The 14,354-nt window shown below is 46.4% G+C and overlaps 1 protein-coding gene across 2 annotated transcripts in view; it reads right to left on the reverse strand.

Annotated features, from left to right (window-relative positions):
- Positions 1 to 14,354, reverse strand: part of LOC135911176 (uncharacterized) — a 330,618-nt gene that overhangs the window by 289,346 nt on the left and 26,918 nt on the right. For both annotated transcript variants that reach the window (XM_065443366.2, XM_065443367.2), the window contains exons 5-6: positions 6,316 to 6,447; positions 4,951 to 5,013 (exon numbers count right to left, since the gene is read on the reverse strand). In XM_065443366.2, the coding sequence (XP_065299438.2) occupies positions 4,951 to 5,013; positions 6,316 to 6,447 (195 nt within the window). The remainder of the gene's footprint in view (positions 1 to 4,950; positions 5,014 to 6,315; positions 6,448 to 14,354) is intronic.

Below are 14,354 nucleotides of genomic sequence, written 5' to 3' on the forward strand. Positions count from 1 at the left end.
GAAAAAACGTAGTATGACTGGCCGTCCAATAAATGAAGGTTTAATTGCCTCTATAATATGTACAGAGTCATTCTCACCCCACTTTGACTTGCTTTCTATGAAGTCTCCAGCACGCTGGCTAAAAATTATGTAAATTTCACATATTTTTCAATTGTCGGTCGTAATTTATGACTGAAGGGGCTAATACTGCTTTGCCTTTCCTGCGCAACTGCGCTATCTTAATTTACAGCGAAGCTGCTAGTCGCTCATTGGTTTCTACTTTTCATCTCCGCGTCCATGGGCAAAAATGTGGGCCGACCGCGGAGGTACTGCAATGCCGGCCGACCCGCGGTGGAGGTGAGGCAGGCTTCAAGCACTCAGAGAAGTGAAGCGAAAAGTGCAGACATTCTTTGGAATCACGTGTACAACATACAGAACACCATTGGTTTCAATAAAGAACGAGCACGAAACAATCATCCCAACCAGATAATTCGAGATAAAGCGCTCCTGATAACGAAGCACGTAGCGTTCCCCGCATGCGTTTGCCGGTAAAGATTACTGCTGCGGAAGCTGCTGCGGCGATGGCAACTTGCGACGTGGGGAGTGACGTCACTGGTCTTTCACAAATGAAAGAACCAGTCTAGTAACTGATTTCATTGTTGTTGCAGCACCGCTATGGGTAGGCAACGCATAGTTGGGACTCCAGAGTAGCAGCATGAATACGAGGAGCGGTAAAGGGGGGAAAACGGCAATACGACTAGCGGTGGCGTGCTGTCAAAATTACCATCATTCTAATGGAATTAAGTATTGCATACCATTCTCAGCAGTTGTAGTGGTTCTCAAGAGCGTTGCTGGACATTCACTTTCGTAGGCTTTTTCTCTTTCTTCTTTCATTTTTTTTTAATTTTTACTACGAATCCAAGTATAAGCGCTACTGAGCATCACTGTTACTGATTCTGAGTTCGAGTGAATCCGGCTAGGCCTTATTTCGACTACTGACTGAATTATACCAATTTCTGACATCTGCATGCAAGAGGCGACGTTTTCATTCCTAGTATATGTTGTAAATTATTCAAAGCTTTTGTTTTTTCATGAATCCTTAACATTGTATGCTGGAAAGAGAAGCAATACTGAGGCATATTATACAAATGTACTTCACACGCCGTTGATGGAAGACTGACGCAGGGGTCACTGAAGTCTGCAGGCTTTCTTTTTTCTGGGTCAACAAAGCACGCAAAACAATTAGAAGCCAGGTGAACATACAGCAACATATTCATTCTGTAGGCATAGGCTATCCGCACTATGGCATAATTGTTAGTTGGCTAGCTTATTGTCTTTAAAAAAATATAATAATATTCGCCCTGTGTACACGTATATTTACAGATATTGTGTCTGTGCATGGTGTTCACACTGGAAATAGAAAAAAAAATGTTGAGCTGAAAATATGTGGTTGAGGTAGCCGCCGCTGGGGCTTTAATTCGCTTATTCTCCTGCTCTCAGGACTTGCAGAATTATAGCGAAAACATGAATTAACAGCCGTGCACGTCCACGCCAACAATGATGCAGTAATATTTTGGCGCAATAAAAGTTTTAGTGAAAAGGTAGAGGCAACTCAAAGGAAAATTCGAATGATGTGGGTAACAGAACACTCTGGTAATGACACTTTAAGGAGGGGGTTGGTGGAGCGGGGTAGGTTTCCCCATCACCGGAAGGGCTCTACCCCCACTAGAAAACTCCAGAGGGGACTCGGGCCCCAGAGCACCGCGGAGCCGACGCCTATGAGGCGGACAGACAGTCACCTAAAATTGCCTGAAGTACACAAAGAACACTCATCCCATTAAGAACCACTGCATAAACAATTAAAATGGTTTAAGCTTCATGGAAGAGGTACTGAGCCCTGCACGAGTGTTTGAGTGATTTGGGCAGCTACGAGGGCAAAAATGTGCGTTAAATACCGTTCCTATTTCGGCTGGAAGTACACATGTTACTGGGCTAGTCGGTTCATATCTGAGTAGATCAGAATCTTCAGCTGTCCATAATCTCTCAACCAAAGGACCAGGCAGGATTTCGTAAAAGCTACTCAACAATAGACCGTATTCACACTATCAATCTGCCGATAGAGAAATGTGCGCAGTATAACCAACCCTTATATATAGCTTTCATTGATTATGAGAAAGCGTTTGATTCTGCGTCTGAGTCGAATCCTCTGCAGTCATGCAGGTATTACGGAATCAAGGTGTAGACGAGCCGTATGTAAAAATACCGAAATGCATCTATAGTGGCTTCACAGCCACCGTAGTCCTCCATAAAGAAAGCAACAAAATCCCAATATGGAAAGACGGCAGGCAGGGAGATACGATCTCTCCAATGATATTCACAGCGTGTTTACAGTAGATGTTCAGAGACCTGGATTGAGAAGAACTGGGGATAAGAGTTAATGGAGAATACCTTAGTAACTTGCGATTCGCTGGTGATATTGCCTTGCTTAGTAACTCAGTGGACCAATTGCAATGCATGCTCATTGACCTGGACAGGCAAAGCAGAAGGGTGGGTCTAAAAATTAATCTACAGAAAACTAAATTAAAGTTTAACAGTCTCGGGAAAGAGATTAGGAGTTTGCGATAGGTAGCGAGGCACTGAAAGCGGTAAGGGAATACATTTACTTAGGGCAGGTAGTGACCGCGGATCCGGATTATGAGACTCAAATAATCAGATGAATATGAATGGGTTGAGGTGCGCCTGGCAGGCATTCTGAGACAATGAACAGCAGGTTGCCATTAACCATCCAGAGAAAACAGAACAGCTATGTGTTACCAGTACTCACCTACGGGGCAGAAACCTGGAGGCTTACGAAAAGGGTTCTACTTATATTGAGGAAGACGCAACGAGCTATGGAAAGAAGAATGGTGCGTGTAACGTTAAGGGGGTAAGAAAATAGCAGATTGGGTGAGGGAACAAACACGAGTTAATGACATCTTAGTTGAAATCAAGAAAAAGCAATGGGCATGGATAGGACATGTAATGAGCAGAGAGGATAACCGATGGTCATTAAGGGCTACGGGCTGGATTCCAAGAGAAGCGTAGCAGGGGGTGGCAGATAGTTAAGTGATCGGATGAGATTAAAAAGTTTCCAGGGACAACATGGCCACAATGAGCACATGGCCGGAGTAGTTGGAGGAGTATGGCAGAGGCCTTTGCCCTGCAGTGGGCGTAGCCAGGCTGCTGCTGCTGATGATGATACTTATGTTGATGATGATGAAATATGATCGCTTGGCGCAAACAAGGACGGAATCGAACAAGGGGTGCACTCCCCTTGTTCTTTTCAGTGCTTGTTTGCGCCAAGCCATCATATTGCCTATGCATATATGGTCTACGCAGCGTTATTTCGGCCGGCCTCCAACCAGTATAGTACTTACGTGGTACTTACGAGATTATCAGAATAACGAAATAAAAAAATGGCTGTGGCTTAGGTAAGGTTAAGCCCAGGATGCGAAGCATACTAGCCTTTATTTTAGTTGTTGAACCACTGTTTAGCCTGGTGAACTGCTGTTGCTTGGCTATATTTGGTTCGGCTAGACGAAGAAACAACTCATGCATTACTTCTTCGCCTTCAAGAGTGGAACGCGACAGCGTTCCCGTCGACCCGCCAAGGGGTGTAAGACAATGGGCTACAGGGCAGCGACTACGCGCCCCGCATTGGACGCGGTGAGCGTCGAGCAAAGCAGCGTTCGGCGCGGCAACGAAATGTGCGCCTGAGCAAGAGACGCACGCCTTAGAAACAGCGCGTTTCTAAGGCAACACCGCATTCACTAGAGGCGCTTTTGTACCGCTTTGAAGCGTTGTACTCGTGGCTCAGTGGTAGCGTCTCCGTCCCACACTCCGGAGACCCTGGTTCGATTCCCACCCAGCCCGTCTTGCAAGAGTTGAGCCAAAGCCACTTCTCCTCTGTCGTGACGTCACGGTGTCACGTGATTTCATGGTCACCGCCGCGCCTGAGGAGCTGGGTTGAGCCCTCGTAATATGCTTCGCATAAAAAATCAATTATGGTTATTGCTCCACAGCTGAGAATATTTCAGGAGCTGCTGGTATGAGGTCAAGCTCTTCAGAGTATATTTTCAATTTTGAGTGTGAAATTAGGCATGAGACGCGTAACCGCGATGTTTGTTTCTCGCCTACTTCACCAAGGAAAAACAAAACAAGGCAACCTTGTTTGATTTAGCGCCATGATATGAAAAATCAGATCGAAAGTAACTCGAGAGCGATTGGCCGTCTACTACCACGCATCCTATTTATCGTACCAAGGCCTGTCCGACTTTTCTCTTTTGTTTATCTTCAAAAGAATAAATATACATTTAAAAAATAGATTACAATAGCAAAGCTGGAAATGACTTTACCCCAGCGTTGCTTCGACCACTAGGAGAAAAAGTTGGACAAATATACTGACACTGTTGGAAAATAGTTTAAAGAGAACGAAGTCCATATGATCCTGAGTGAATTTTTTTTCTCTTTGAAGACAGTCCGAGTTCTTTCTCTAGGGGGACGGGTCTGCCATATACGCTCCCAACGTGTATTTGAGACTGCGAGGTGACTGCCTATGCATTGTACTCCCATGTGATGACGCCTAACAAGTGCCATAGGTTATCAGTTCTTTTCTGTGCGCATTTGAACTTGTGCTGATTAGCCAAGACGTCACTCTGACATCCAGACTGCCAAGCTTTGTAGCGATGTTCGAACAGCTTTTTTTTTCTTTGCCTTCATGTTTTCCTCTAATAATCAACCTCTTACTGCAAAAGCGAACAAAATAGCCACTTGAAAGAATACCTAAGCAATCTAAACTCATTTAGTCATTTGAATTGGTGTCCTTTTAAATAAATATTTCCGCTGGCAGAACGCGTTTTGGTTGCCATCCTTTAAATTATTTGAACTGTTCTCCAGGCTAATGCATGTATTCGTTCCGAAGTACATACTCACGTAAGCAAGCGGCCACGAACTGCTTCGCAACACTGGCCGTTCCCAAGCCCGGTTCTGCAGCGACTGCACGATAGTACAAGTGAGAAAAAAAAACAAATTATGCAGCTTCAACGCACATGTTGAAATATTCGTGAAGTTTTCGTGAAGCGCCTAATTAAATACCATTAAAGAAAACGCAACGCGTTCTTGTGCATTTATATACGGAGTGCATTGGCGTGCAGCGTTTAATATCTCACGCTACGTTCCTGTTTGCGCCGAGCAGAGGTCACAACTGTGGAATGTCGTGCACCGCTCACGCCAAAACTGCGCCGTTTCACAAGCCAGGGCGAAACGCCGACAGCTGTTCGCGAGACTGTGCACACTGCGAGACGTCGACGCACTCACGAGGTTTCACACCTGTCGAACGAACGACGTGAGGCACGAAAGACAGCGGCGCGACTGTCCTCAATCAGCCCGTTTCGTCCTTGCGCGCTCAAAGAAACGTAAGCTGCCGCGCTAGCGCGACGTTCCTACGTGACGGACGCGCCGATCCCGTTAAAACATGTTAATGAATGCTGGACGGCGGCACCCAAGAAGCGTGCGCTGGCCTAACGGTCGACGCGTCAGGCTGCTGTCGCGAGCGATTCGGCAGGACAGGAGCAGCACCCGGAAGGAAATTCACGTAAAATCCGCTAAGACGGCTTCGGTCATAGCTATAATATTAATCGTAAATGAAGAGAAATTGCGCCCGAAGGGCGATGCATTTGCAGCAATGGTAAGGCTCAGCGTCGCGCTCGCCGTCCTTTGACAGCGCCCAAGCGGGCGCGGTGGCGAGGCGTGGCCGAAACGCGGCATTCAGCCGATACCGCAGTGTGCCGTATTGCTGGTCTAAAGCGGTGGGAGCGGCCCAATCGTTGACGCGCAGTTCTTTCACGAGTTTGCTTCGTAGAGAACGATCACGAAACAGGCGCGCGCGCGCGCGCACGCACACACACACACACACACACACACACACACACACACACACACACACACACACACACACACACACACACACACGCACGCACACACACACAGAGGATTGAAAGGCATTGTAGCAGCGCACAACTTCAAGAGGTTGGGAACATTGGTTGCGCTTACTAGACAATCACATCTAAGAAGACAGGACAGGCGCCTGTCCTGTCTTCTTACATGTGATTGTCTAGTAAGCGCAACCAATGTTCCCAGTTACAATGAACCAACTCGCCCAACAACGCATCCTGTTCAAGAGGTTGCCACGAACCCCGACTGCGGTCACCCAGTTCAACCGTAAACGGCAAGACGTTTGCGAACAAGCTGGAACTTCTCTTGGGGAATGCAAATCCTCTCTGGTTACAGGTCACGTACCTTGGATCGCTTCGATGTCCTTGGCCATCTTCTTGAGTGTTTCGAAGGCGTAGTTGGCCTTGGCCTTGCATACGTGAGCGCTGAAACTCTTGCAGGCGTCCTTCGCGTCGCCCATCTTTAAGATCGTGTCGGCTGAAACGAGAAAGCCGTCTGTCAGTCGGGGTGACCCCGCGAATGCGGATGCTGCACTGTTCGAAAAAAATGATAACGACACTTTTCTTCGCAGTTCAACGGACTTGGAAATGCACGAGTCCCAAGAAATACCACTATGCGCGCGTGCACGCTGGTCGCCAGAATGCTCAGTTGCGTTGTGTTCGTAAACGTGCTTCAAATACAAGTGTCCTTAACTTTCTCTTGTATCCGCACTTGCTCCTCCATTTTATTTTCTTCTAATTTCGCATTTCGAGTCCTTGAGTTATTCGCCAACAGGCGATCTCGCTTTCCTAAAACACCGGCTTCCCGACTGTAGCATACCCTGTTGCTGCAGCATCAAAAAAAAAAGGTATTCATCGTTTTAAGTTACACATTTCTAAAGAGACAAAGAAACTAAATGGAACACACGTATTTCACCAGAATACTGGTCCTTTTTGCAGCATCAAGGAGGAGCCTAACTAAAAATATAATTTCTCTAAATTTCCCCATTCTTCTTAACTGCGACCGCGATACGCAGGTGCTGTACCCTGTGCTTTTGCTTTTCTTGCTTTGTACTTTTGCTTCGTCACTTACTTACTATCACCCGCCATGGTTAGCTGCGGCGCTGCGGTGTTTAGTTCGAGGTCGCAAGTTCGGTATACCAGGTTCGCGTTTCAGCTCCGACTTTGTGGTGCTAACGCGCGAGGCCTAGTAGACCATTATTTCACTGCGTGCCGTTTTACCTCCAGAGCAATGCCTTCTGAACCTCATCGTTTGAAAGTAGGCGACTCGGGTACACAAGCGCGTGTGTCTATTGCTGTCATCGCAAGTTGCACATGTCAATAAGAAAAGTCTTATTGGTCTTCTCTGGTTGTTTCTGGCTCTCTAGCTGAAATTTATGAACGGTTCTGCTTGCAAATGCATAGTCCTCAGCAATCTTGTACAATAATTATTGTGTCTACACAGAAGTAAAAATCAGAGCTGGTAATCCCCGGAAATGCTTCAAGTGATCTGACAGTACAATTCAAACAGGGCTATACGGCAGGACCAGAATGAGGAGGAGACAAACACCGCGCTGAATTTATTGTTACCATGCAACACCAACTCGCCCAATCCGCTGCCCTTCTTAAAGCGATCGCCGGCCGAGATTTACAAATAAGACGCTTTAAACGCGCTCCATGTAATGAGGTCGCAAGGAATAAAGTCGTCGTTGTTATCCTATGTGGAAAACGACGCTGCTGCCCACAGCAGTTTTAGTTATCTTCAAAGACACAGCTAGAAGATAAATGTGGCGACTCATAACTGGCCGACGCGTCTACTGAAAACTCCGAACAATATTTTAATCAATGGTTTGCACACGTTTCCGGAGGGGTGTTACCGGTCCCAAACGGTAAATTTAAAAAAATAAAGCTGCACCAGCTTCCGCATCTTTTCCGACATAACGATTGACGCACTTACTACAATAGACGCTGGGCTCGGAACACATAAGCGAGGAGGTATTTATGTGATTTCTGTATCCTTGCTGCAGAAAAATTCTGACACACTATCCGAAAATATTTTTGCCAGGCTTAATGTATTTTCAGACACCGCTACACTACCACAAGATTTGAAGACTGCGATTGTAAAACCACTATATAAGGAGGAGCGAAAAAATTTACGCGTGGCTCGGCTATCGCAAACACCAGGGACCAGTGGAGCTGGGAGAAGCTAAGGCTTCAGAAAAATCCATGCCGCCTGTCTCTGTGGGAAGGTTACCAGCCGTAGTTGCCCAGGGGCTATGGTGTTGGGCTGCTGTGCACGTGGTCGCGGGATCGAATCCCGCCCACGGCGGCCGCATTTCGATGGGGGCGAAATGCGAAAACACCCGTGTACTTACATTTAGGTGCACGTTAAAGAACCCCAGGTGGTCGAAATTTCCGGAGTCCTCCACTACGGCGTGCATCATAGTCAGAAAGTGGTTTTGGCACGTAAAACCCCATAATTTTTTTTTCTGTGGGAAGGTTTCGGTTCGGACGGTGCGCCGTTCGAGGTGCTCGCCGCAACAGAAGCGACTCTGTTGAGACGCCATCACGCTGTTTGAGATAGCGCGATTTTCAGTCAGCGACGCAAATAATTCCGTCGCTCAGCGAGCGCCGCGACGTCGTGGGCTCTCCGCGACTGGATTCCAACAAGTTGGTCGTGCCGCTACTGAGTCGCAGCGATCGGCCTCCGATTGGGGAGTGGTGACGTCATGGTCTCATAGTGACTTTGCACGGTCGGTGAGTAAAACGGCACTCGCAGATGGCGCTACGGCTTTTCTGCGCAAAACGCGAACGCGCGGTCAGAAACAGAGCCAAGACAGAGCCGACAGCAGCGTGAACTCGGAACTATGGTGGCTAGGGGAAGGGAAAGCGCGCGACGATAATCTGGTTCTTTATTTTATGACGCTAACTTTGACGCTCGTTGCAATGGACGACCCTGACAACGGCACATTGGCTCGCGATGCTGGGCTCGACTTCAGCGATTTAAGCACTGAAGAACGTGACCTACTGCTGGGGGCTCGCGCTGCCAGCGTCATTGCGTACTACAACAATGGCAACTGTATGTCATTGCTGTACATATTCGCACATTTGTTGCTTTTTCATCATGAAAACCAAATGCCGCATTCACCGCCCCGTCTTCGACCTGCAGTTGTTCTTGCGCTTCGGAAAATGCAAGCAAGACCGGCGGAACAGCGCTACTGGAAAGGATTGCTTTGAAAGGCACTCCACGCGACTTCAGTAAGTCGGCGTTGAACTCGCAGTCCTCTGGAGGAAAGTGCAGCGAGCACACTATGTGATTTTTCGGCTCTTTGCCAACGCGCTGTGGCAGAGGTGCGGCACTTGACCTCTTTGAACGGAGAGGTTCACTCGTTGGCACACAGTGATAAGTAACATTGGATTCGCCGCTGCAACTGTCCTTGGCCAAGTTCCGCCGACCGTTCGCGCATCCCAGGACATCACATGGACGTGGCATCCTCGCTGCTAGTTCCAAATGCACATTTCGCGAGCCAACAGGACCAGCGCAGCGCGACGCGATAAAGAAACAACTGGAACTCTAAAGCGCGCGCGGCGCAAAGTCGAGCGAAAACGAAACCTTTCTATCACCCACACTATTCAAGGGTAACGTCAAAATGTTATTTTTTCTTAGATTCGAAGTAGACAAGTAGCATTTTCTTCCGTCTTATAATCTAATGAAATTATCTTTTTAATACGAGTAGTTGAGTACTAGTGACATAAATTATGATGATTAGTGCTTTCGTCATCAGGCTAGTACCGGAATGTGGCTGGGGGGTCGCAAAACGTGTCATGCATTTACCTCAATTTCTCTGTTACTAATGCTCATTTCGTGGTTATATTGACGCCTTGGACGTTCTAGAGCAATGCTTTATCACTTTAACTTGACTTCATAGTAACCTTTAGTGTCCCTTTACTCCAAAAAGACTAGCTGCATTGACAGGTGGTGAATATCTACCAAACTGCAAACATTGTAAACATTGCCTCCTGGCGGACCAAGATCACATCTTGTGGGGATGCCAAAGGAACCCTCCCCAGAGAGAACCATTTAGGCGAGCTCCTTCACACGAAGAGTTGGAGATGAAGACGAGAACTTGCTACCCGGAAGAACAGATACGGTTGGCGGAATGGGCTGATAGCGTCCCGGCAAAGCAGATGCCACGCTAGCCCACACCGCTGGAAAAAAAAAAACTCCACTCAACCTTGACAATAAAAGTATTTTTTTCTCTCTCTCTCCGTTATTTCAAGTCGTCCGTAGAACTCTGCGGTAGACGGCGCACTCAAGCCATTCTAGAATTCTTCAACCAACTGAATGCAGCTTTAGATCACAAGATGTCCGCTTGTACTGTTTCTAGATAACTCAAAAGCATGCGACACAGTGGACCATAAAATTTTAACTAAAAAACTTTACCTCATTAGTATTAAAGGACCATTTAACGAGCTCCTCCGGAATTATCTGACCGGTCGCTTGCAGGTAGTCACCCTAGACCTCCCGTTGCCTTCCAGCAACAAGTTACATTTGAGAGCTGCAGTATAACGGGGCTCTAGTTTGTCGCCTTGCCTCTTCCTTTTAATATATTCATAAACGATTTTTATCAGCTGTACCATACTGTAATACAAGGCACATTTCAGTAGGCAGGCGACACTGTCTTTTTAAAGAAACGCATTTCCTCATCTAAAGCGTTATACTTACTACAAGACGGTGCATACGATGCTATAGTATACGACTTGATTTACTAGTAAGTGCTTGTCAATAAAACAAAAAAGTCTTGTTTAAAAGTTTGTTGAAAACAAAAGTTACATCCCTGCCCGTATTCACCGTCGGGATTGCACCTCTCAATGTGTTCCCGTGGAGTATGTAAACCGAATAAAATGCTTTGGCGTGTTCTTTCGATAGCAGCCTCTCCTGGAATGATCATCTGGCATACATGTGTGACCGAATGCGAAGGGTCATAAGGTTACTTTACTGTATCAACCCTATATCTCCAGTTCTGTAAAAGCCACTAACATGCATGCTTTTGTGCACAGTTTCCTGCGATATGGCATCACAGTATTCTCCTCTTCTTTTCGCGATGGCAGTGTCGTATTTATGGTATATTAAAAAGTACGTTGAAATTTATTATCTGCAATTGTTCAAGTTGCACTGTAATGTTGTTCTTTCCTTGGTTTGCCGTCTTTTATATCAGTGCTCATTCAAACTGTTGTATTACGGCACTTCTGGAAACACTGTGTTCAGACGCGAACACACTGCTTCCAAAACTTCACGAACAAGTCCTTGCTTTCATGAACCTTACTGCAGAACTAGATTTGGTACAGGTCTATGTTCCATGAATTTTCAATGAGCTCGCGGGCAATGGTTTTTCTGCTAACAGAAAATGTGGCTAAAGAAAAATGTTACATGCATTATGAATCTGTATTATCCATATTACCATTGTTTTGATTACGTCTCGTTCTGTTTTGTCACTGGTTAAGTGAGTCGGATCTCTTTCCTATCGAGCTCTCGTACTGAACTGATCAGTTTAGATTTACAGTGGTAACGATGTTGTCATCTTGTCCGCCGATTTGCTGGGCCTAGGCGATGCAAGCCACTTCTTGGCTTTGGCAAGCCTACTTTCGATTGGGTTGTTGTTGTTGTTGTAAAAGAAGATCAATTGACGAACCTTGTTTCAAGCAGTATGCACATTTACATTCCGAGGTACACTCCTCAATCCTCTAAATGTCCCCACTGGTACTCAGGTTATAACTGCCCTAATATATAAAGATCGCGCGCACCGTAAATTCAGACGTCTTGTGCCAAATGCCTGGAAAGAATTCTGTTTTCTTTTTTTTCTCGAACTCTTTGTTAGTGTCTCTAAGCGGGATTGCAACTCATATGTTAGATTATTGGAAAATTGCACCTCCGAACGGGCGGTGGAGTTTTGAAATTATTAGGGAACATTTAGCGTGTTGGTCCCAGCTTGACTCTAGAGAAGTAGAAATCCAATCAGTCATGGATTGCTTTGCCGCCCATTTCTCCTCCTCATATAAAGCTTCGAGTTACAATGGTCGTGTGTCAGTCAACAGCACATGACGGTTCTTACATCTAGTGCTGTGTTTGATGAAAAGCTCACCAGCCACGGCCTTAAGCGCTTGAAACCTTCCCTATCCGGCGGCGCTGAAGGCACGTCCTCTGCAATTCTAAGAGCTTACGCCAGTATTTTGTTCCCAGTATTGATATGTATATTCAATAACTTTTTGAATACTTGCACTTTCCCTCACACGCAGAAAATTTCTCGTGCTTTTCCTGCATTTCAGTCTGGCTGTAAAAATGTCTCTCGAATTGTCGCCTCATTTCTCTTCCCTGTGCCACGTTTAAGATTTTGATACGAAAGTATTAAATGGCCCGTTGAGCGAAAAACGCGGCGCCTAGCAGTGAAATGGCACTTAAATTCCCATTGGCTGCCACGCTACGTCACGTGCGTGTCTCGACAGAGCCGAGCGGGAGAAAGGGAACACCTGCTGGCGCGCCAAGTGTTGCGTGAGGGAGAGGAGGCACCGCCGCGGCGCCAAGTCTCCCTCACCTCTCGGAAGCGTGTGTTATCGGGGCATTCCTTTTCTGCGCAAAATCTCGCCTGCGTACTAATTTCGCTTGTGTAATCACTATAAATCAATGTAGAAAAAAGAGCATGAATTCGAAAGGAAAAACGTTAGCGCTAGTAAGTTTCGAACCTCCGACCAAACACTACGAAGTCAAGTGTCCTGCCCACTGGGTGAAACCAGCGCCTCCTGAATTGCAAGCCTGTGCACGCTGCTTTATGGTATCATGCTACTTGGACCGAAATTTTCATTGCTGAGCCCGGCGTGACGAATGCGGTGACGTCAAAATCACCGCGTCTTACTCGGGAACATCCCCATTAGATTCTACGGCAGTCGGGGAAGGCAGCATGACGTCACTGATCGAAGTGCGGCGGCCTTGTGCTATCTAGGAGGCGTTGGCCAAGCGTCTCAACGCTCGCTTTTCGCAACATGCTGTCGTTTACTGTGAAGAACTCATTGATTCCGAATCAGCGTGTATTTCTCACCGGCCGCTCTGCCATCACAAATCTGAATGGTGCCATTTGCACATACTCGCTCTAAATTCATCGAAAACTATAATTTGGTCATGTTCGCATACAACCATATTATCGCCTTCCCTTATTTTCTGTTTATCATATGTAGTGGTAACGACAGTAGTGGAAGTAAGTGACCTCGGTGTGCTTTTTGATAGTGCGTTAATCGTCTCTGCCCACTCTAAGCGCATAGCATTTCGAGGCATCTCAGTTCCATCTGCACACGCACAAGAGATTTCCAAGCCCCATTTCCCTTCCTAAAATTGGCGACATCGATTTGCCTCAGTGGTGTGGAATAGCGCAAGCAACTCAAATATCGGTTTAACTGAACAAGCGCCGAAACCGTTCATGAGGATATATAAGCACTGTTTTCCTTCCTCATGGACCAACAACTTTTTAAGTCTGAATAACCATCCTACACTTCTATCCTTTAGCTGCCGATGTAGCCGTATTTACGTGCTCTTTGAAGTCCCCTTGATGAAAATGGCGGTGTTGTCTCGGACACTGATGATGCCTTTGTAGACCATTTTTCTTTGCTATTCGGTGTAAAGATGCTTCTACCTCTAGTAACCTTCCTTTTCATCCTGGTACGGTGTGTATGCCATCACTCAATGAAGACTTTGTTTTCAACTGTATGAAGCGTCTCTCAAGCCTTCCCTTTCTTGCAGCGCTGATGGTACCCCTCCTGCACAGCTTAAGACGTACCGAAGCGTATACTTTTTTCAGTTCTCACAAGCGCCTTCAACACTTCCCTGCAGTCTAGTACGTTTCCTAGCGCTTGGAATGTGGCAAGGGAAGTGTCCGTACATCATTTGGGTGCTCGAACTGCACTTACTAACTACCGGCCTATCTCTATTCTCTGCGCTGTGCCAGAAGTGTTAGTCTGTATTGAATTCCCTGCTTTCTGTTAGTGTTAACAACATTTTAATGGATGAACCGCATGGGTATGTACCAGGGCGGTCTACAACAACAAACTTCGCCACATTTATGATCCATGCTGTCAGCCTAGTACATAATACTGGTCAGTTGTACGTTCTTTACGATGACCTAAGTAAAGCATTGTATGTAGCTTTCTATAAGCTCCTCTTTACAAAGTCACGCAAAGGAACGTGCCTTCTTCCGTCACTGCCCCGGTACCTAATTACTTAAGCAATAGATCGTATTTCGCTGGCGTTATTTATATTTCGCTAGCGTTATTTCGCTGGCGATCATATTTCAATTGCCGTGTTATAGTTTGTTAACGAAGCTTTCCACTCAAGTCTAAATATTTTAAGGCAGTTTTCCT

This window comes from Dermacentor albipictus, chromosome 5 (assembly GCF_038994185.2).
Source record: "Dermacentor albipictus isolate Rhodes 1998 colony chromosome 5, USDA_Dalb.pri_finalv2, whole genome shotgun sequence".
In the NCBI taxonomy this organism is placed as follows: Eukaryota; Metazoa; Arthropoda; class Arachnida; order Ixodida; family Ixodidae; genus Dermacentor; species Dermacentor albipictus.